The 20,063-nt window shown below is 42.2% G+C and overlaps 2 protein-coding genes across 2 annotated transcripts; both read right to left on the reverse strand.

Moving 5' to 3' along the window:
• Positions 1 to 284: 284 nt before the first annotated feature.
• On the reverse strand, positions 285 to 18,430 carry LOC143293779 (partner of Y14 and mago-like). Its single transcript, XM_076605014.1, has 3 exons — positions 18,256 to 18,430; positions 8,336 to 8,432; positions 285 to 2,929 (listed from the first exon to the last, which is right to left on the reverse strand). Exons 1-3 carry the CDS (start codon positions 18,302 to 18,304, stop codon positions 2,440 to 2,442), a joined length of 636 nt encoding a protein of 211 aa, XP_076461129.1. The 5' UTR covers positions 18,305 to 18,430; the 3' UTR covers positions 285 to 2,439.
• On the reverse strand, positions 5,522 to 6,733 carry LOC143293953 (E3 ubiquitin-protein ligase DTX4-like). The gene has a single exon (XM_076605348.1). It carries the CDS (start codon positions 6,731 to 6,733, stop codon positions 5,582 to 5,584), a length of 1,152 nt encoding a protein of 383 aa, XP_076461463.1. The 3' UTR covers positions 5,522 to 5,581.
• Positions 18,431 to 20,063: the final 1,633 nt, after the last annotated feature.

A 20,063-nucleotide genomic window follows, 5' to 3' on the forward strand; every position in this document is an offset into this window, starting at 1 on the left:
GCAGTACTGAGTATGTTAGCAATATTTTGAACATAAAGTGTGTCTGCTTGTAGAAATATGTTCGTGAAAAATGTCACACACACACACACACACACACACACACACACACTAAAATTCAATGTACAATAATGACTGGCAGATATTATCTATGTTTTATCCAGATTAAGTACATACATCACTGAAAAAAATAATAAAATAAAGAAACAAAAATTTACCTATTTTCTCAGCTTGTCATGGACAATCTAATGCTATAATTGAAAATTAGTGATACTGAGAGTATTAAAAAAAAAAAAAAAAGAAAGAAGAAGAAAAAAGACAAATGCCATGAATCTAATTTCATTGAAACACACATTTGCTTGGAGGAAAAACAATCAGTGATGTTTCTACAACAGATGCCAACAAGATAATGCAGATCAGTATCATGAAATTTCAGTGTTGTGTGACTGGGGCTACAAAGTCACGGGTCATCCACTTTAAAGATGCGCCTTTTGGAGTGTTGCTGCTAAAATTCCAAAACCACAACAGAAGGAATCTGTATATCTCACTCAGGCCTGGTTGAAACTGGGACAAAGTATAAAAGAAAACAGAGTAGAGTACATTCTTGATAGGTAGTTCCCAGTTTAAATGGACTCCAAAAGCAACATCATTATCATTCCCATCATCATCTTTATCAAACACAGAAAACAAAATGCTCCATATTCTGGTACACACACAAGAAAAATAACAAAAAACCCCACTAAAATCTGATACTGATGCTCAAGTTACAACAGAATGAATAAAGGTACAACTGTAGCAGCACGGCTCATGCCAACAGATTATCAATTCAAGGCACTGAGTTGTTAACTGATTCTGCCAGTCAACACGAGATGGGTGGCCTTGGTTCATTTCTGTCGTCACTAGCTTCCTATTCTGTTCTGAAAACTTCCTTTATTTCTTCAGTCAAACAAAACAAATACTGAAATGTATGTCTCCTGACACATGGAAATAGGGGAGACAGGGGCAGAGAGACAGATATGGAGGAGAGAGACATACAGATAGAGATGGGGAAGATGTGAACAGAGGAGACAGGGAAGACGGAGATGGCGAGAGAGAGACTGACTTGGAAGAGACAGGGGAGCAAATGTCTTGGTATATGTGTCATATGTCTCTGAAAAAATATTAGGACTTATTTGCATGGTTTCTTTCATTTTACTTCCTTAACTCTTTTTTTCTTCATTTGGGGTCTGTTTGTTGTTTTTTTGTTTGTTTTTTTAGCAGTGATGGGGATAGAGACTGGGTTTCCATACACTCTCTCTCTCACTCCTGTTAAACCACATGTATCTATCATTTCCCTTTTCATGCTAGCAGGTTAATCAAGAACCCTCAACAACAAACAGTTCAGACTTGCCATACATACACACAGCACAACGTACACACACTGACACATCATACTGAACCCATAAAAAAGAAAGCGCATCTGATGATAAGAATGACATCTCTAAACATTGTGCATCTGCTCAAGCCGTGAAGAAGCACTGAACAACCTTCTCCCTAACTTAAACATTTATTACAACCAACAATAAAACCTACAGATGAATGGGAAAAAAAACATTTCCCTAACAAAGAAACCATTCATGACAACTAACAATAAAATCTGTGTTAAAACTATGAAAGAAAAGACAAAAAAGGAAAACTTTTTTAAACACAGTGACATCTCAAGTCATCTTCCATTCACTCAAGCCAGGTTGAAGCAATTTACAATTTCGTAACAAAACATGCGTTAAACTAGCAATAAAACCAACCATAAGACTTACAGAAAAAAACAAACAAAAAAAACCAGTGGTTAGGCTTTTGTTTGCCACACATATCTGTGCTATACCTAGCAAACTGCCATCAATTCTATGCTGACAGTAACTGTGTGTGTTGTGTGTCACTTATTCTAACATTGTTCTTTCCTTGTTTTGACACATTTCTAACCGCAACCAACAAATTGCCATTCCCGCAAAATTCTGCCCATGGACCGAAACTGACAAACTGCCGGTCGTGACTTCTTTGTTTTGTCTGTTGCAATACACAATGAAGGAGGCAAGACTTCACCACACCAGAGTGCCAGGGGGAAAACTACTCTCTGAACTTCCTGCGAATGCCGTGTATGAAAATTTGTTTAAAAATTAAGGCAAGTGAGGATTTTATGCAACACAGTCTGTTGCACTGACTGACACTGCAGTCAGAATTGCATGGCCCAGGGGCAGAAACTCAGCAAAAAAATGTTGCTTCGTCAGAAATGTGTCAAAGATAATGTGATGGAAGTATTTTTGCCTCGACCTTTAAAAAAAAAAAAAAAAAAAGAAAAAAAAAAGGAAAAAAAACACACACAATTACAGTGGTAATGCTGCAAATTGTTCAGATCACACCCACAAGCCAACAAAAACAAAAAACAAAAAACCCCAGCCATACACATCAAGAGTCGTCCAGCTCCAACTGAAGGTCCTCAATCTCCTCCACAACGGCAGCCTTGCGGGCAACCTTCTCAAGCTGGTCCTTCTCGGGTGTCTTCAGCTCCCCGCTCTGGATCCTCCTCTCCAGGTCCTCAATCTGCTTCAGCTTCTTCTGCAGGCCCTTCAGCTTCTTGGCCAGGGCCACCTTCCCATTGGCATCCCCTGCCTGGTCTGAGGTCTCCTTGGCAGAGAGGCTGACCTGGTCCAGAGCCTTAGTGACTTGAGCCGTGGTGGTGGGTGCTGCACAATCGCCAGTGGCTTTCTCCTGCTTCTTCTTCTCCTTCCGCTTGGCATTCTTCTTGGCGGCCTTGGAGGTGTGAACCTGGGGCTGGGGGGGAGGGGGCTCGGAGGCTGCCTGCTTGGCGCGCTCCATCTTCGCCACGTCATCCGGCGCCAGGCCGATGGGGTGGGTGGGCAGGCTCTTCAGCCACTGCGTGCCTTTGCTCTCAAACCTGCAATAGAAAGAAAAGAAAAAGAAATGAATGATGGGCGCACCCCAGTGGCAGCCGTCCCAGTCAGCTCTACCCAGGTAGGCAGCAGCCTGTTGCACAAATTGTATTTGTAAAGCGCTTAGAGCTTGGTCTCCAACCGAGGATAGACGCTATGTTAAGTATCCATATCAATCAATCAAAAAGAGGAATGTGCTGATGTTTAAAAAAAGACAAGCTAAAAAAAACCCTGAAGCACACCTGGGGTACCACTCAGACTGGCCTAAACTAGACAAGGTGGCAGTTTTACGTTGCTGCCCTACTGCCTGAAACAGACAAGGGTGGTGGTTCTTCACTGCTGCCCAACAAGCCAGAGGACATAGTGGCTATCATGTCACTCATGTCCTCATTGTTTTTTTGGTCTAAAAGATTAAAGATCTCATAGCCTTCCACAGCCTTTGAAGCAATGAAATCAAGCATATCCACTGTGTCAAGAATTCAGCAAAAAGAGGCAGGGCCTTGTCCTTTCTTCCTGCAATTTTAACTTTCCCTGAATAAAGTCAGGTACCCATTCACACCTGGATCTTAGCCAAATGCATATTCCAAAGACATGTCCACATGTCAAAACGGAGCCTTGAATTCATCACTAGATCAGAAGTCCAAAGGGCAACCAGTATGGCCATGGTGCCTTCCCTTTTGCCTAATAAAGGATTTTTTTGTGAACATTATATTCTCAACCCCTATAAATGGCACTGGAAGCAACCTTGTGTGAACATTATTTTCTCAACTCCTATAAATGGCACTGGAAGCAACCTTGGCTGAATTATACAATCTCTGAAGTCATACTCTAAATGATATGGTGAGCAGGGTGAGAGGTCAAAGGTCAAGGTCATTTGGCAAAAACAGAAAAAGCTTCAAAGAGATCCAATATTAATTCCCAAACTTAGTCTTAAGACTGGTTAGGTTCAAAAGAAATTCAAAATCAGGTTTAAGGTCAAGTCATTACCTTGGATACATTTGTGCACGGAACTTGGTACAATGATTGGTAAAGGTAAATACAAAACTTAATAGGGTCAGAGGTCAAAGGTCAAGGTCACAACATGGGCAATTGGGGAAGTATGACAATTCTGGATGTTCATCCAAATTGTATACTGTATGCAATAAGGCAATTTTTGACCAGAACATCAGTGCTTTGTTAATTTTAAGTCAAAGGTCAAGGTAACATCAGTATCTTTCTGCCAAATCTTTTTTCTTCATGATTGCCTTGTTGAATTAAGCAGTCCAAAAGGCCTCACATCTTGGTTGTTTGTTTTTTGTTTGTTTGCTTGCTTTTTGTTTGTTTGTTTTTTAAGTATACACTTATTTATTTGGGCAGGGTGGGGGTGGGGGGTTAGATATAAAGAGAAAAACACCTAGAAAACATATGGATAGAGAGCAAATGAGAGAGAGAGAGAGAAGAGAGAAAGAGAGAGAAAAGAGAAAGAGGGAGGAAAAAAAAACTTGAGCCCCACACCTTTGTTTTTCATTTTAAACAGGTTTATTCTTTTCTTTTAATGAAAAAAAACATGAAAAACAGAAGAAAAAAACACAGAAAACCATACCTTTTTAAACCAATTACAAACATGTTCATTTCATATAGCAAAAATATAAAAGGAAAACACCAAAAATATACAGAGAAAACCAAGTATGGGTACATTGGTATTGTCCAAAAAGTATTTCAGATGAAACCTTATATTTGCATGGATATTGGAGGCAAGGCCTTCAAGACTCACTAGTGATACACTGAAAAAAAAAATCCAAGCTTTTTATGTATTGTGTATAATTTCAAAATGTAATGTTTAAGATGAGAAAGATCAGTTTAAAGCGAATTAAGTCCCCTAGCATTAATTACAGAGTAATTTCCCTTCTTTACTATCTGCACCAAAATGTTTGCAAAATAAATAAAACTTCCATGCTTAGCAAAAGATGTTCCTGTTTGAACAAAAAATGATAATAATGACTCCTCTTGTTGGGTCAGAATATCAGATCAAAGTGCCAAGTTTAGAGAATACAAAAAATATAAATATAACAGTAAAGGCAGTTTGCATATAATTAGGCTTCATTTTTTATTTTTTTGGTGCCCATCCCAGAGGTGCAATATTGTTTTAAACAAGATGACTGAAAAGAACTTAATTTTTCCTATTTTCATGCCTAATTTGGTGTCAACTGACAAAGTATTTGCAGAGAAAATGTCAATGTTAAAGTTTACCACGGACACACAGACACACACACAGACAACCGAACACCGGGTTAAAACAAGACTCACTTTGTTTACACAAGTGAGTCAAAAATGCTATTCCTCAATGCAAGCAGTTATGCTTTAATAAAATTCCATAACTTTTCCATGCTTAAATCATAATACCATGATTTTCCAGTTCAGGGAAATTACGTTATCAAATTCAAGGACTTCCCAGGAATTCCGTGACCTTTATGGACCCCGATTACAATATGTTCTCTCAGACGATCCATTTTCAGCAAATCTTTGTACAGATTAAAAAGAAAAACAAAACAAAAAAACATCCATCCTTCCCAATCTCCACTACCCTACAACTTCCCTCCCTGTATGACCCCAAACTCATGCACACACCCTCCCCAACCACCCCAAATATGACCCCCACCCGCCAAAGAGCACAGTTTTCACAGGTCATCCTCTGTCACCCCTTGCAGTGCCAGTTCCACCGTCACATCATCCAGGTAATCAGGGTCTGGGTAGCCGTGCCCGTTACAGTTGGTTCTGAACTCTGTCTTGTGGTGGATCCCACCCCATATCACCGTGTCAGACTCCCCCGTGGAGGCCGAGGTGCCCACGGTGAAGGTCAGCCGTCGCCTCCAGGCCACCATCAGCAGCCTCAGCACCCTCCGCCCCTTGTTGGTGTCCGGAAGGAACCCGAAGCGAGGGAACCCCCGCGCTGTGAACCCCTGACCTGGGTTGGCATGCTCCGGTCCCTGCGTCCCTGGGGGGATGGTGTAGTTGACCCGGATGGTGCGGCAGCGGGGATGGCCAGGCAGAGGGAGGGGCAGGATGTCGTAGCTCATCTCCCCTGGGGGGCAGTCCCCCAGCAACTCCCCATAGACCGTGCTGCACGTCGGGCACTGGAGGCTGTTGCCCCGGCGACCGCTGTCGTACAGGGCTGTCAGACACAGGCGGTGGAACATGTGGCCGCACTTGCTGAGCCGTACTATGTTGTGCTCCCCGGCCTCCCCCTCCCCGTAACTCGAAGGACCAGACAGTCTGTGGAAACATATACAGCAGACCTCTTCCAAAGGCGCTGTGGTTTCCAAATATCTGCTGAGAACCTCCTCGGCAGTTTTCTGCTCAGTCGGAAGAGAGTTTTCCAGCAGGTCAATGGTGGTCTCTGTGGGCAGGGTCTCTGTCACAGGCGGGTCACTGACTCCGTGTAACAGACACACATAGTCTGTCAATGTGCTGAGGAGCGAAACTGCTTCAGCAAAGAATTTAGACTGGCTCGAGGTGGTGTCAGCTGGTGTTGAGCAAAACCCGGATGATGTATTCAACTGCTGCTGTTGCTGAAGCCCTTGATGCTGCTGCTGGGATGGACTCACATCCAGTTCCGCCTGAAGGATTTCGATTTCCTTCAGCACCTTGCCTTTCCGGAGCAACTTTTCCATCTGGTCCATATTCAGGTTCTTCACCTCCCCGCTCTTTATCCGGTCCTCCAGGTGCCGTATTTGCCTGAGCTTCTTTCTGAGGCTCCTTAGCCTCTTGGCCTTCTGGACTACACTGGCCGACTCAGAAGTACTTTCACACCTGTTTATAAATAGGAACATGCTGCCAGGTCAAATTCCATTCAATTCAAAATACTTTGTCTGCTTCAGCCAAAACAGAAAATCATCTTTCAGCTCACTCAAAATGCCTGTCAGCAAATACCAAAGAGAAAAACAACTGACACACCCTTTCCTGATCACCATGCACACATCAGTTATGTAAAAACAAATACATTTGGGTAAGATATTACACTTTGAGTAAAACAACTCTCTGTGTGTGTTAGTGCATGTGTGCGTGTGCCTGTTTCAAGTTCATTTTGAAATATTCCCATTTGCAAAAGACTGTATAAACATTTGTGTATAAACATTTATGTGCATGCCCAAATGTATCCACACCATCCCTGCAGTCACTGTGACTGTGGCAGAACATATCTATCTCACACAGCCCTCACCATTCAACAGACTAGTGAACCTTCATCAGGTGAGTAATGCCTTCATAAATAGGGAGGGTGTGCAAACCCACTTTCGGATTTTCCTCAGGACTCCCAGGTTATTTTTAGCAAGAACTGCGTGCACATGCACGGTCTCCATTTCCTTTTACCCAGGTCACTGAAAGGCTAAAATTTCATCATGGAAATCACTGTTCTGACGAAAGGATTCTGAACATTTTCGGTGACTATTTTTGTAAGGTTACAAGATATATTTGGTTTTATAATTACACCCATTATTTGCATTAGTCCTCTATGTTTGCTGCTTTGTGTTTCTTGTCATATCTGCCATTATGTATTTGAACTGATCTATTTATAAACTCTGCTGAAAAGTTGTACGAACAAAAGCAGTGCAAATTCAGAGAAGCAAGTTAGCACAGTTGGCTGCCCATATATGACCTTACTTCTCGCTCTGCAAGCAACGAAAAGTCTGCCACAAAAAGTGGCTGCAAACCCTCCTAAAATATATCTTTTTGAACTGTAAGTTCCACAAGTGTGTGTATAACCAGAACTATAGGACATGGCTGGCTAGTCTGCTTTCCCATTAGTTTCCCTTCTAACTGAATATTATTCCCAACCACACTGAAAATCTGTCATCAAATATCATGGATAAAAAAAAAAGTTTTCTAACAATGAAAGAAACTATTGTGGCTACTCTAGATACCAACCCAAAGAGTTTCAAACATGAACAAGCAGCTACAAAGCACTGTGCACAAGTACTGGTATGCCAAAAATAGTGTAAATGACAAGTTCTAAATCTTCTCATGTATCAAAATGAGAATGTGTCCATTTTCTGTCTGTCACAGCCATATCATATGAAATCACAAACTGTGGAAAAACTACAGAATCTGAAAAATCACACAAACACACAGGGAGTCACACACAAAGAATTTTCAATTACAAACGATACATTGATGCATTTGGCACTGATGTTATTATTGTGTACATTACATATATACACAGTTAAAGTAATAAACTTACAATAATGAGTTAACGTTTTAAATATTCTTCCTGGTTAATTCTGTGGTGATCTTTTATTTTGTTTGGGGGTTTCTTGTTTGTTTTTTGGTTTCATTCTGAACATTCTTCCTCATCAATTCAATAAAGTTGATATTTCTTAATGTTTCAAAACAGGTAAATGCTTGAAAACTGTACCCCAAAAAGAAATTCAACTTACACTGGCACTTCTTCCTGGGGTATGTAGCCATCCCGAACACGTCTTGGTTTTCGCCATGTTCCATCTGGCCTCTGGCTGGCTGGGATGATCAATTCTCCTGGCACACACAAACCAGAAAAAAGTCAGAATCCTACTCCTCGCTACTAATGGGTATCAGAAATGATTCTTGGTGTTCATTTTATAAACAAGATAGCAAACGTGTTACAGGATTACGATCATGTTCAACACTTCCGGGAAATCCTTATTGCTTTAAGTTTAAACCAAAACTCATATTGCTTAGTGCCCAGCCGACCACAATGGGGCCATTTCAGGGCTGATCACCCCTCAGTTCTTAAAAGCAGTCAAAGACCACAAAATACTAGTAAAATGCGTATTGAAACACGTTACAATAACCAATTCAGTCCCATCTCAATCGACATCAAACCAAGTTTAAAACACAAAGCATGAAAAGATCACACTGATATTATAGTAATAATGAATAATGTATGTCTGAGTGTGTATGTGTGTGTGTGTGCCCGAGATCTGATTGAATGACACAGGAATGATGAGCACCCAATGGTAGCCGTCAGTCGTCTCAACTTAGGTAGGCAGCCTGTTGTACAAACGACCCCATGTTTATACAGCGCTTAGAGCTTGGTCTCCAACTGAGGATAGGTGCTATGTAAGTATCCATATTCATTAGACCACATAAGATTCAAGTCAAATCAAATCAAATTATGTGCTTAGAGCCTCACTGACCACTAAGGCCATACCAGCCATCCAGCATGACAGCTGAAGTTTGTTCAGCCCAGCCATCCAACATGAAACAGCTGAAGTTTGTTCAGCCCAGCCATCCAACAACACAACAGCTGAAGTTTGTTCAACACAGCCAGCCAACAAAAAGCTTAACCTAAGAAAGAAGCTTTGGCAAATCCAGAACCCCGAGAAGACAGAACGGGAAGATGAGGCCTGACCAGGACCAGCTGGAGAAGTTAGCCAGAAAAGGGAGAGTCCTGGAGGACACTGAGCTCCTTCGTAGCCTACAAAAAGTTGAAGAGCCTCAGGCAAATCCAGGACCTGGAGGACTGAATAAAGAGTGGGGAAGTGAAGAACCTGGAAAAGGACCAGGTGGAAAACACTTTAAAAAAAAAAAATCCATAATTGTGGTTGGGAATAATATTCAGTTAGAAGGGAGACTAATGGGAACACAGACTAGCCAATCATGTCCCATAGTTCTAGATATACACACATTTGCGGAACTTAGTTCAAAAAGATATATTTTAGAACAGTTTGCAGCCAGCTTTTGTGGCGGACTTCATTGCTTGCTGAGAGAGAAGTAGGTCATATATGGGCAGCCTACCATGCTAACTTGCTTCTGAATTTGTACAACTTTTCAGCAGAATTTATAAACAGATCAGTTTGAATACATAATGGCAGATATGACAAACACAAAGTAAACATAGAGGACTAATGCAAATAATCGGTGTAATTATAAAACCAAACATATCTTGTAACAGTCACCGAAAATGTTCAAAATCCTTTCGTCAGAACAGCGATTTCCACGAAGGAATTTTAGCCTTTCAATGACCCGGGGAAAAGGAAATGGAGACCGTGCATGTGCACGCAGTTCTCGCTAAAAATAACCTGGGAGTCCTGAGGACGAAGGTTCATTAGTCTGTTCAATGGTGAGGGCTGTGTGAGAGACATGTTCTGCCACAGTCACAGTGACTGCAGGGAAGGTGTGGGATGGTGTGGATACATTTGGGCATGCACATAAATGTTTATACAGTCTTTTGCAAATGGGAATATTTCAAAATGAACTTGAAGCAGGCACACACACACATGCACTAGCACACACACAGAGTTGTTTTACTCAAAGTGTAATATCTTACCCAAATGTATTTGTTTTTACATAACTGATGTGTGCATGGTGATCAGGAAAGGGTGTGTCAGTTACTTGTTTTTCTCTTTGGTATTTGCTGGCAGGCATTTTGAGTGAGCCGAAAGATGATTTTCTGTTTTGGCTGAAGCAGACGTATTTTGAATTGAATGGAATTTGACCTGGCAGCATGTTCCTACTGATAAACAGGTGTGAAAGTACTTCTGAGTCGGCCAGTGTAGTCAGGAAGGCCAAGAGGCTGAGGAGCCTCAGAAAGAAGCTCAGACAAGTACAGCACCTGGAGGACCGGATAAAGAGCAGGGAGGTGGAGAACCTGGAGAAGGACCAGGTGGAAAAGTTGGCCCGGAAAGGCAAGGTGCTGGAGGAAACAGATCCTTCAGGCGGAACTGGATGTGAGTCCATTCCAGCAGCAACATCAAGGGCTTCAGCAACAGCAGCACTTAAATACATCAGCTGGGTTTGGCTCGACACCGGCTGACACCACCTCGAGCCAATCATTCTTTGCTGAGGCAGTTTAGCTCCTCAGCACATTGACAGACTATGTGTGTCTGTTACACAGAGTCAGTGACCCACCTGTGACAGAGACCCTGCCCACAGAGGCCACCACTGACCTGCCGGAAAACTCTCTTCCGACTGAGCAGAAAACTGCCGAGGAGGTTCTCGGCACACGGCTGCTCAGCCGAGCACAAAATCCGGCTCTGTAGTTGGCCAAGCAGCGTCTAGCGTCTTGGGTCAAAAATTTTTTAATGCCAGACTTTCCCACCGCACTCTGTACTGACCGGCACATTCGCCGCGGTATTTCTGGCCCCGCGCGCCAAACCGGGACACTGCCTTCTTTGTTTCACTCGGCCCCGCAGCCCCCGCCCCACTTTTCCCACCTTTTCACAGCATCCACACATTTCCTGCAGCGATTACAGAAAGTTGAATTATTGCTATTCCTGGTTGTATTATTGGAGTGCAGTTTGATTTGATTTACACAATTTCATTATTTTATCAACATCATCGTTTCTTTTTTTTTTTTCTTTTTTTTACTACCTTAAAAATCTTCGTCTTTCTCGTGGAATGAAGAGCACGGCAGTGCCATAAGCCGACAGACACTCACCCCGCTCTCCATCCCCCTGCTGCTCGCACTCACCATGCTACAGTGTGTTCATTTAAACGTTTGTTGTGCTGCCAAGAAAAATCGCACAACTCAAAAGGTAAGCTAATCTGCATGCAGGCATGCTATATGTTCTGTGTGTATTTACAATATTATTGTGCTAAACGCCTGTTTTCTTTGAGAGGGATTTAAACTTAACGATTTTTGCGATCATGTTTCTTCTTATCCTTCTCTTCTCTTTCTTCATTTATGTTTCAGCCGTTGCCGCAACAACCGCTATGTAAGAAAACATATTGTGTTTGGAGTCAATGGAAAGCTTATTTTGTGTTCTTTTTAGAAAACCACTTCTTTAGTCGTTATTTCCGATCCATCCGAGGAGATGATGCGCGAAAGAAACAAAGCAGATTTACCGCCGAACAAGCGTACAGCGAGTGCCGCTGGCGCGGCCTGTTTGTCAGCCGCGTTTATTTATATCCATGCCCTACTTCCTGGGTTCACAAACTTTCGCAGGGCCAACTAAAGTGCCAGCACTGAACACCCGTGGGCAGATATTTGGAAACCACAGCGCCTTTGGAAGAGGTCTGCTGTATATGTTTCCACAGACTGTCCGGTCCATCGAGTTACGGGGAGGGGGACGCCAGGAAGCACAACATAGTACGGCTCAGCAAGTGTGGCCACATGTTCCACTGCCTATGTCGACAGCCCTGTACGACAGCTGTCGCCGGGGTAACAGCCTCCAGCGCCCGACGTGCAGCACAGTCTACGGTAAGTTGCTGGGGGACTGCCAGGGGAGATGAGCTACGACATCCTGCCCCTCCCTCTGCTTGGCCATCCCTGCTGCCGCACCATCCAGGTCAACTACACCATCCCCCCAGGGATGCAGGGACCGGAGCACGCCAACCCAGGTCAGGGGTTCACAGCGCGGGGAGTCCCTCGCTGTTTTTCTCTTTGGTATTTGCTGACAGGCATTCTGAGCAAGTCGAAAGATGATTTTCTGTTTGGGTTGAAGCAGACAAAATATTTTGGAATTTAACCTGGCAGCATGTTCCTATTTATAAACAGGTGTGAAAGTACTTCAGAGTCGGCTAGTATAGTAAAAAAGGCCAAGAGGCTGAGGAGCCTCAAGAAGCTCAGGCAGATCGAGTGCCTGGAGCAACGGATGGAGAGCGGGGAGGTGAAGAACCCCGAGAAAGACCAGCTGGACAAGTTGGCCAGGAAACCAGGGTTACTAAAGGAAACTGATGTCCTTCAGGAGGAACTGGATAACTCCTGTTTGACTGAAGAGGCACTAAGCACCAACAACATGACAACTGAAGCCGGTTCGTATCAGCCGGCCAGCACAGAGAACACGACAGATGCCATTTCATATCACTTTTTACCAGCTGGCCAGCACGGAGAGCATGACAGATGAAGCCGCTTCATATCAGGCCGAACTGGATGTTAGGAGTCCATCCCAGCAACAGCAGCAGCATCAGGAGTAGTACCTCAGCCGGGTTTGGCTTGACACTGCCTGACTACACCTCCAGCAATTTGTCCTTCACTGAGGCAATTTCTCTCCTCAGCACTCTGACTACATGTCTGTTGCACAGAGCAAGCACCCCGCCTGTGACAGAGACCCTGCCCACGGAGACCAGCATTATCCTACTCGGAAGAAAAACACTCAAACTGAAAATGGCCAAAGTAGTTCTGGGCAGATACGTGGAATTGACATACACCTTGAGCCAAACATTCTTTGCTGAAGCTATTTCGCTCCTCAGCACTCTTACTGATTACATGTCACTGTTACACTGAATCAACTCTGCGTCTGAGACAGAGACCCTGCCCACCGAGACAGAACTGTTCTGCCTGAAAATATGCAGACTGAGCCAAAAACAGCTGAAGAGATTTGGGGCAGATACATGGAAATGACACCTTCATAAGAGGACTGATGCCGTGTATGTTTCCACAAACTGTCAGAGCCATCTCCACCCTTTACCACCAGGCACTGTTACCAAAATTCAAAAATGGAACTTTTATCGGATTGTGATCAACACTTCTGGGAACTAACATTCAGATCAAATTAAATCATATACTTGCTAACAGCTCAGCCAACCACAAAGGGGCTGTTTCAGGGCTGATCATCTGTCGGTTCTTAAAACCAGTCACAGAGAACACAATACTAAGAGGCTGATTAAAACGCGTCAAAAGAACCAATTCCTGAGGCAGGCAAGAGAGCTGTGGCCAAAGAACTTCAGGCAAATCTAAGACCTCAGAAGAGACTTCAGATAACTGATAAGCTGGTCAGCACAGCCAGCCAGCACCAACAGGAAAAACGCAAAACCCAACTCTAGACGAACTGGCCAGCAAAACCACTAAAGAGACTTCAGACTAGCCAGGCAGCACCGACAGCAAAATGGCTGAAGAATCCCCAAACCAACCGGCAAGTACCAATAACAAAACCACTGGAGACAGACTGGACTGAAGATTTTCCATACAAGATGCAAAGCCAAACTTCAGTAAAAAAAAAAAAAAAATGTCTTACATCAGAATTCACTGACAAGAGATCAGATATCCCACAATCAATGTTGAGTTTTCATGATTTTGTGAGGAGTGGGGGGTGGGGGGCTGTTTGTGAAGACTGCTAAATGTCCAAAGAAAGTTCAACCCAACCAATTAGCACAGACAGCAAGACAGGTGTGGCCAAAAAACTGAACATAAGAAACTCGGGTCAACTGAAGACCTCCAGGACCAGATGAAGAGTGGCCAAGTGAAGAACCCTGAGCAGGACCAGCTGGAGAAGGTGGTCAGGAAAGGGAGAGTACTGAAAGACTGAGGTCCTTCCGGAGGAAATGGATGAACAGTGTGCTGGAATCAACAAGGATGTCATAGTCCATCCCATCAACTTGAACAAGGACCAAACTGATCCAATGTGGGAGCCCCATTGCCTTGACTAGAGTAAATTTTTTTTTTTTTTTTTTTTGAGGGAGAGTATTTTCATTTATTTTATGTCTTAACAAAGCATTTCAGTAGTCATTCACACTCAGGTGAGTGGCACATATCTACCTGCAGATCTCTGCATGACAGATGCCTAGTGTCACTGTGTATGCATGCGTGAATTTGTGTGAGTGAGTGAGTGAGTGTGTGTGTGTGTGTGTGTGTGTGTGTGTGTGTGTGTGTGTGTGTGTGTGTGTGTGTGTGTGTGTGTGTGTATGTGTGTGTGTGTTTTTATAAATCAAATCAAATAATTTCGTTTAAAACCCAGCAGACCACAAATGGACCAATGTCCATTTCACGGCAGATCATCCATTAGGTATTAGATTTTTTTTTATTTTTAAGAGAACCCAAATAATGTAAAAAGGTTTGTTTGGAAATGTGGAAGAATGAATGTATGTCAATATCCAGATTATCAAGATGAGGGAAAGTGTGGACCACCCCCCACCTCCCCCCGGGAGTGTGGGACGCTGTGTGTATTTTGTTCATATGTCCTGGTACTGAGAGTTCATATTCTTGATAACTAAGAAAAAAGAACAAGCACTTGTGCAGGAAACAAGATCAACGCTGTCGCCACCCATCTTTCTTGAAGATAACTGAGAGAAAAAAGAACACTTGTGCAGAAAACACACAAGATAAAAGCTGTCATCGCCCAGCTGCAGGTCCACAGAGAACTGTGCCACACAGCAGCTGTCGTTAACCCATTTACTGTTCAGTTACGCCACATGCCGGAAGCAGTTCTTGGCAAAATGTCACCTTCTGCGTGTGGTAGGTACAGTCCAGCAACTAACTGCGAGAATAGTGGCGAACCCTGTTACTGTCAATGTCAATCCAGCTCCAGCTGTCTGCCCAGCTTGTGGCAGACAACACCCAGCAAATGCTGCAAACCGTCGTCAGGCACGCCCTCGTGCAGCTGGACCTGTTCCTCAAGCTCCTGCCCACCCCCCTCCTTCTCCAGCTTGCCCCATTCCTCTGTCTGCACCATCTTCCCCCAGTCAGATTATCCTACTCCAGTCCTATCTACAAATGATCTTTGTCATAGTTTCCACTATGTGTATCTGAGAAAAAAAAATTGGCTGCCGAGGCTGCTACCTACTATCAGTACTAGTACTGAAAAACAGAGAAAAAAAACAAGAAAAAACAAAAACAAAAAAAAACTAACAGTAACTCATAAACTGATAAAACTGCCAAGATCTGAAGTTGATATGGCATTAATAATTATTATAAAACCAAACTTTTAAAAACTGACCCATTTTATCATCACACCAAACCATTTCTGGAATCTATAGCTCAGTCATCCTGCAAAGATGCAATTCTTCCTGACAGCGTTACTCTGAATTCCAAGTTTGGCCATTGTGCATGCTGCTGCAATCTAGTGAAGCCTAGAATTCGCAGACAGGGCACCAGCCATATACCAGATTAGGCCACAACCCTTGACACTGAGTGATGGCGTCTGGCACACATTGCATGGAGACGGGTTCCAAGTGGCTTTACACAGAAATTTGACCACACGCGATAATGTATGCACGGAAGTGGAAGGACAAAATATAAAACGACCCAAACCTCTCCATCTTCGAAGACTGGCATTGCATGCACAAACACATGTGCACACGTCATATTTACACACACACACCCAAAGAAAATGACACGAACTATCTTTAAAGCTACATATGCAACACGCGCACACACACAAGTCACAGTGCAACTCTACCTAAATTATGCACATCAAGCAGATTGATTTCAGAATATTATCAATTATGTCCAAGCATTTATTATCAATCATATCATGCTTTTTTCTGACACATATACACATATGTACTTAATATATAGTATGTGTACAATTTGCTTGATTTTTTCCCCCTTTAAAATCATTAAATGTATTACATTTGTGTCTATTCAAACTGAGTTCACTAAACATTACATAGATACTCTAACTGTAATTCAAATTCTTATCAGACAAATACTCACTGATGAAACCATAAGTTACATTCCTCATTTCATGAGGACTTGTAACAATACTTTTTTTCAGAAATTCTTCACATTGCACTTTGCAGAATACATCTTAATTTAACTTAAGAGATAGTTGATAAACCAACTAGAATCAGCAAATACTAAGCAAAGCATGAAATTTCTTGCCAAAATATTCTACTGTTGGCAGTGTGCAGATATGGATCATTAAAAGCTGCATGTTTGTTTTAACTCAGAATTATACTTAGAAAGAAACTGCAACAAACTCAACCTTTTGTTAGTTTTAAACATCAAAAATTAGTTGCATAACTTTGAATTTTTTTGTCCTCTCTCTAAACATGTCCTCACTCAAGTTACTGCCTAAAGTAAATTCTCTGATCTAAGCTTTATCTGTTAAACTCAGCATATTGTATATTATTAGATGCTCATGATCATGTGTACATTTTGATTGAAGGTTTGAAACATTTCTGCGTTTTCCCCCCGAGTAATCAGGAATCACTGGAAGAGTTGGGGTTTGTTTTTTTAACTCTTCATTATTTGAAACTCATGTTTGACAATAACTCAAAGCCTTATTACTTTTTAAAACAATATTCTTATAAACAGGTAACGAACAAGTAGTAGTACTTAACATTCTTATTTCTCTTTTTGTCGCAGCAGATTTCTCTGTGTGAAATTTGGGCTGCTCTCCCCAGAGAGAGCACATCACTATACTGAAAGCACCATCAGATTTTGTTTGGTTTTTTTTGTCCTGCATCCAGTTTTGTTTTTGTTTCTTTGTTGTTGTTGTTGTTTTCCTATCAAATGAAGTGGATTTTTCTGCAGAATTTTGCCGGGGACAACCCTTTTGTTGCTGTGGGTTCTTTTATATATGCTAAATACATGCTGTGCATGGGACCTCAATTTATCATCTCATTACAACTAAATACAAGTACTGTAAAAATACTAACAGCAACAGTAGTACTAGCACAATAACTATTACAGTAATACTACTAGTATTGCAGTAGTAGTAGTAGCAGTACTAAGTAGTAATACTAGTGACTGGGGCTAGAATTTTGTGAGCCTCTTGGTTCTTTTGTACCCCTTTAATTCTTTTGTATAATTTACTGGGTAAACTTGAAACTTGACTTGAACTGGAATCAAGACGTATGGGGCCTGTGAAGGCCTGTTCATCATTCAATTAGACACAGTATATCAGCATGCGTGGCCTAATGATAGCATACTGGATCATAAATACTTGGAGAGTTGGCCCAATGAGCGTATAACCTAGTAAAAAAAAATTATTAAAAAAAAGTGGTTATTTGCATGAGTGTTACAAAACCATTTCAAAACAAATACAGTTTTAAAGTTTTTAAATTGTTTCTCGCAAACAAATTGTTCTTGATTTTACTCTTATTTTTTGGTTTCTTTTTTATTTCTTTTTTTTTTTTTAGTGGATCTTTTTGTGTCAAAAATCACATGACGAAGAAAGACGGTTTTGGGAAGACCTTAAACTGAAGACACAAAATTTCATACTGTCCACGTGTGTATACATTCACTCGTGGACTGTACTGCAGCCCATTTTTTCAAGACTTTTGTATTAAAAAAAAAAAAGTTTAAGATGGACAGAAATACTATAAACATAACACGCACACCAGTTTTATACTGCACACGTGTGTAGACGTTCACACGTGGGCAGAATCGCAACACATGTTTTCACGACTGTTTCTGTTAAATGTTTCTCAAACGGATACCACAGTTTACATATTTCATTTGCAAACAATGTTTTTAGTTTCTATCGTATTTGTTACTAGATTCTAGGTTCTCTCAAGTACAGCAATTTTACATGGAAATTGAAGTTTAATTTGTTGATACACACCGGCAGTGTGACTGAGTGGTAACAAAAACTGACAGCTGGACTTTTCTGTAGCCATTAAGACAAATAAAAATTGCAAAACTTTTCAAAGACAAAATAATTTCAACGCAAGCAATGACAAATTTGTAAAAAGATGGTCTGCCATACGTTACCTGTTTTTTCATCACGCACAACTCCTTCGCGAGTTATCGGCGCCGCCATGTTGGAGCAATGAACCAAGGGAAATAACTGCAAACGACACGGGTTAGCAAGTCGCACTGTGTTACCTGCGCTGCTCACTGAGTTGCACGAGTTTGAGTACGGTGGATGGTGGTGTCCTACTTATACGATACTCTCACGTGACCTATTTGTAAGAATTTACAACAGGTTGAATCCGACCAATCATCAGATCCTGTCAGATTTCTTTTTCCCGTCTTTCGTTTCCTGTTCACAATAGTATCCAATGGGCAAACAGTTTACAACAGCGCAGACAACTGTTGAGTTCAATGTCCACTCACGTGTGTAAACTAAAGTATACTGAACCACGTGTGTAACGAATTTGAGGTGGAGCGGGGCAAAACGCGGGGAAAGACAAGGCAGAAAAGGGAGGAAGAGCCGACAGAGAGAAAAGGAAAAAATCAAAGAAAGCAATAGAAAGAGGAAGATTTTGCACAGAATAATCAGGTGGAGATACTGTTTATGTTCAAACGAGGCCCTGGCATTCCAAAGAGGGAGAGAAAGCCTTGGGTTTGAGTTGAGAGATGGGTTGACTATCTGCAAATGTGCCATTAAACGTTGGACTTAAGATTAAACCAGTCGGTTCACTGACGCCATCTACATATCCACTTTTTTCCCGGGTGTCGGTTTTCAGTCTTGGCTTCCCATACATTCCATTCAGTCTGAAAATGTTCATCAGAACGCACGGTGCAGTATATGGGGCTTAACTTACGTACTAATCTAAAAATATATAATGGACTTACATCACTGAGCAGTGGGCTAAACTCCCCCCTCAGTTTAGCAAGAAATGCGTTCCTTGTTGAACTCATGGCACATGCCGCCTGAGGCAGGACCGCCAAACTATTGAGGTCTGCCTGGCCCCGGATTACAAACTGCCACAACTGAGCAATGCAGGATACAAATGAAATTTTGTACAGAATGTTCGGTGATTTTTTTTTTTTTAAAGAGCCCTATGACGCCGGCAAAGCATTAGGGCACATGTGGAGCAAAGTGTTTCAATGATGCCATAATTTTATATATATGGGGCAAATTGCCAACTGCAGAAAAATACCGTGGCCGTCTACAACTATGCCGGCAGATCAGCACTGATAATGTCAACTCATTCAGTAGGCCTATTTCAAGATTATGTTGTAGTGGTCCGACGGCACATGAAGAAAATCACTGCCGAACATGACTTTGGCACTTAGATCAAACCAGCGCCAAACTTTTTTCCGGGCCACTGATGTCATGCAAATAATTCCTCAGTATTCCGTATGATCATTTCGTTCGGCTGCACACTCACTTGCACGTACACTCAGCCGTGGCACACACACACACACACACACACACGACGCAACGCCGAGTCGCATATTGCACGCACGCACGCATACACAGGCAAATTCATAGAAAACTTTTTAAGAACTATCCACTCCCATTCAGCCACTCAATTTTCACGGGGGCAAATATGCATCTAACTTGAGCATATCCAGCGTCAGCAGTCCTTCCTGTTACCCTCTTCTTAGGCGCTCCGCCGTCACCCTCCAAGCTCTTGTATAGTAACTTGAACCTGAAACAAAAGAACATATTTTTTACTTTCACTTTCGGTGTGTGACGTGTGTGTGTGCGTGTGCGCGCGCGTGTGTGTCTAGTTGTGTGTGTGTGTGTGTCTGTGTTCTCTCGCCTTCGTGTGTGCGGCTGTACGGGGTGTGCCGTGTTTATATATATATATATATATATATATATATATATAGTGTTGTATGCCCTT

This window comes from Babylonia areolata, chromosome 19 (genome assembly GCF_041734735.1).
Source record: "Babylonia areolata isolate BAREFJ2019XMU chromosome 19, ASM4173473v1, whole genome shotgun sequence".
Lineage (NCBI taxonomy): Eukaryota > Metazoa > Mollusca > Gastropoda > Neogastropoda > Buccinidae > Babylonia > Babylonia areolata.

Coding starts and splice junctions, on each gene's coding strand:
- LOC143293953 (XM_076605348.1), bottom strand. CDS start 6,733: ATGTTCCTATTTATAAACAGGTGTGAAAGTACTTCTGAGTCGGCCAGT.
- LOC143293779 (XM_076605014.1), bottom strand. CDS start 18,304: ATGGCGGCGCCGATAACTCGCGAAGGAGTTGTGCGTGATGAAAAAACA. Junction 8,433..18,255: donor TGTGCGTGATGAAAAAACAG/GTAACGTATGGC, acceptor TGTGTGTGCCAG/GAGAATTGATCATCCCAGCC. Junction 2,930..8,335: donor CCCCAGGAAGAAGTGCCAGT/GTAAGTTGAATT, acceptor TTTCTATTGCAG/GTTTGAGAGCAAAGGCACGC.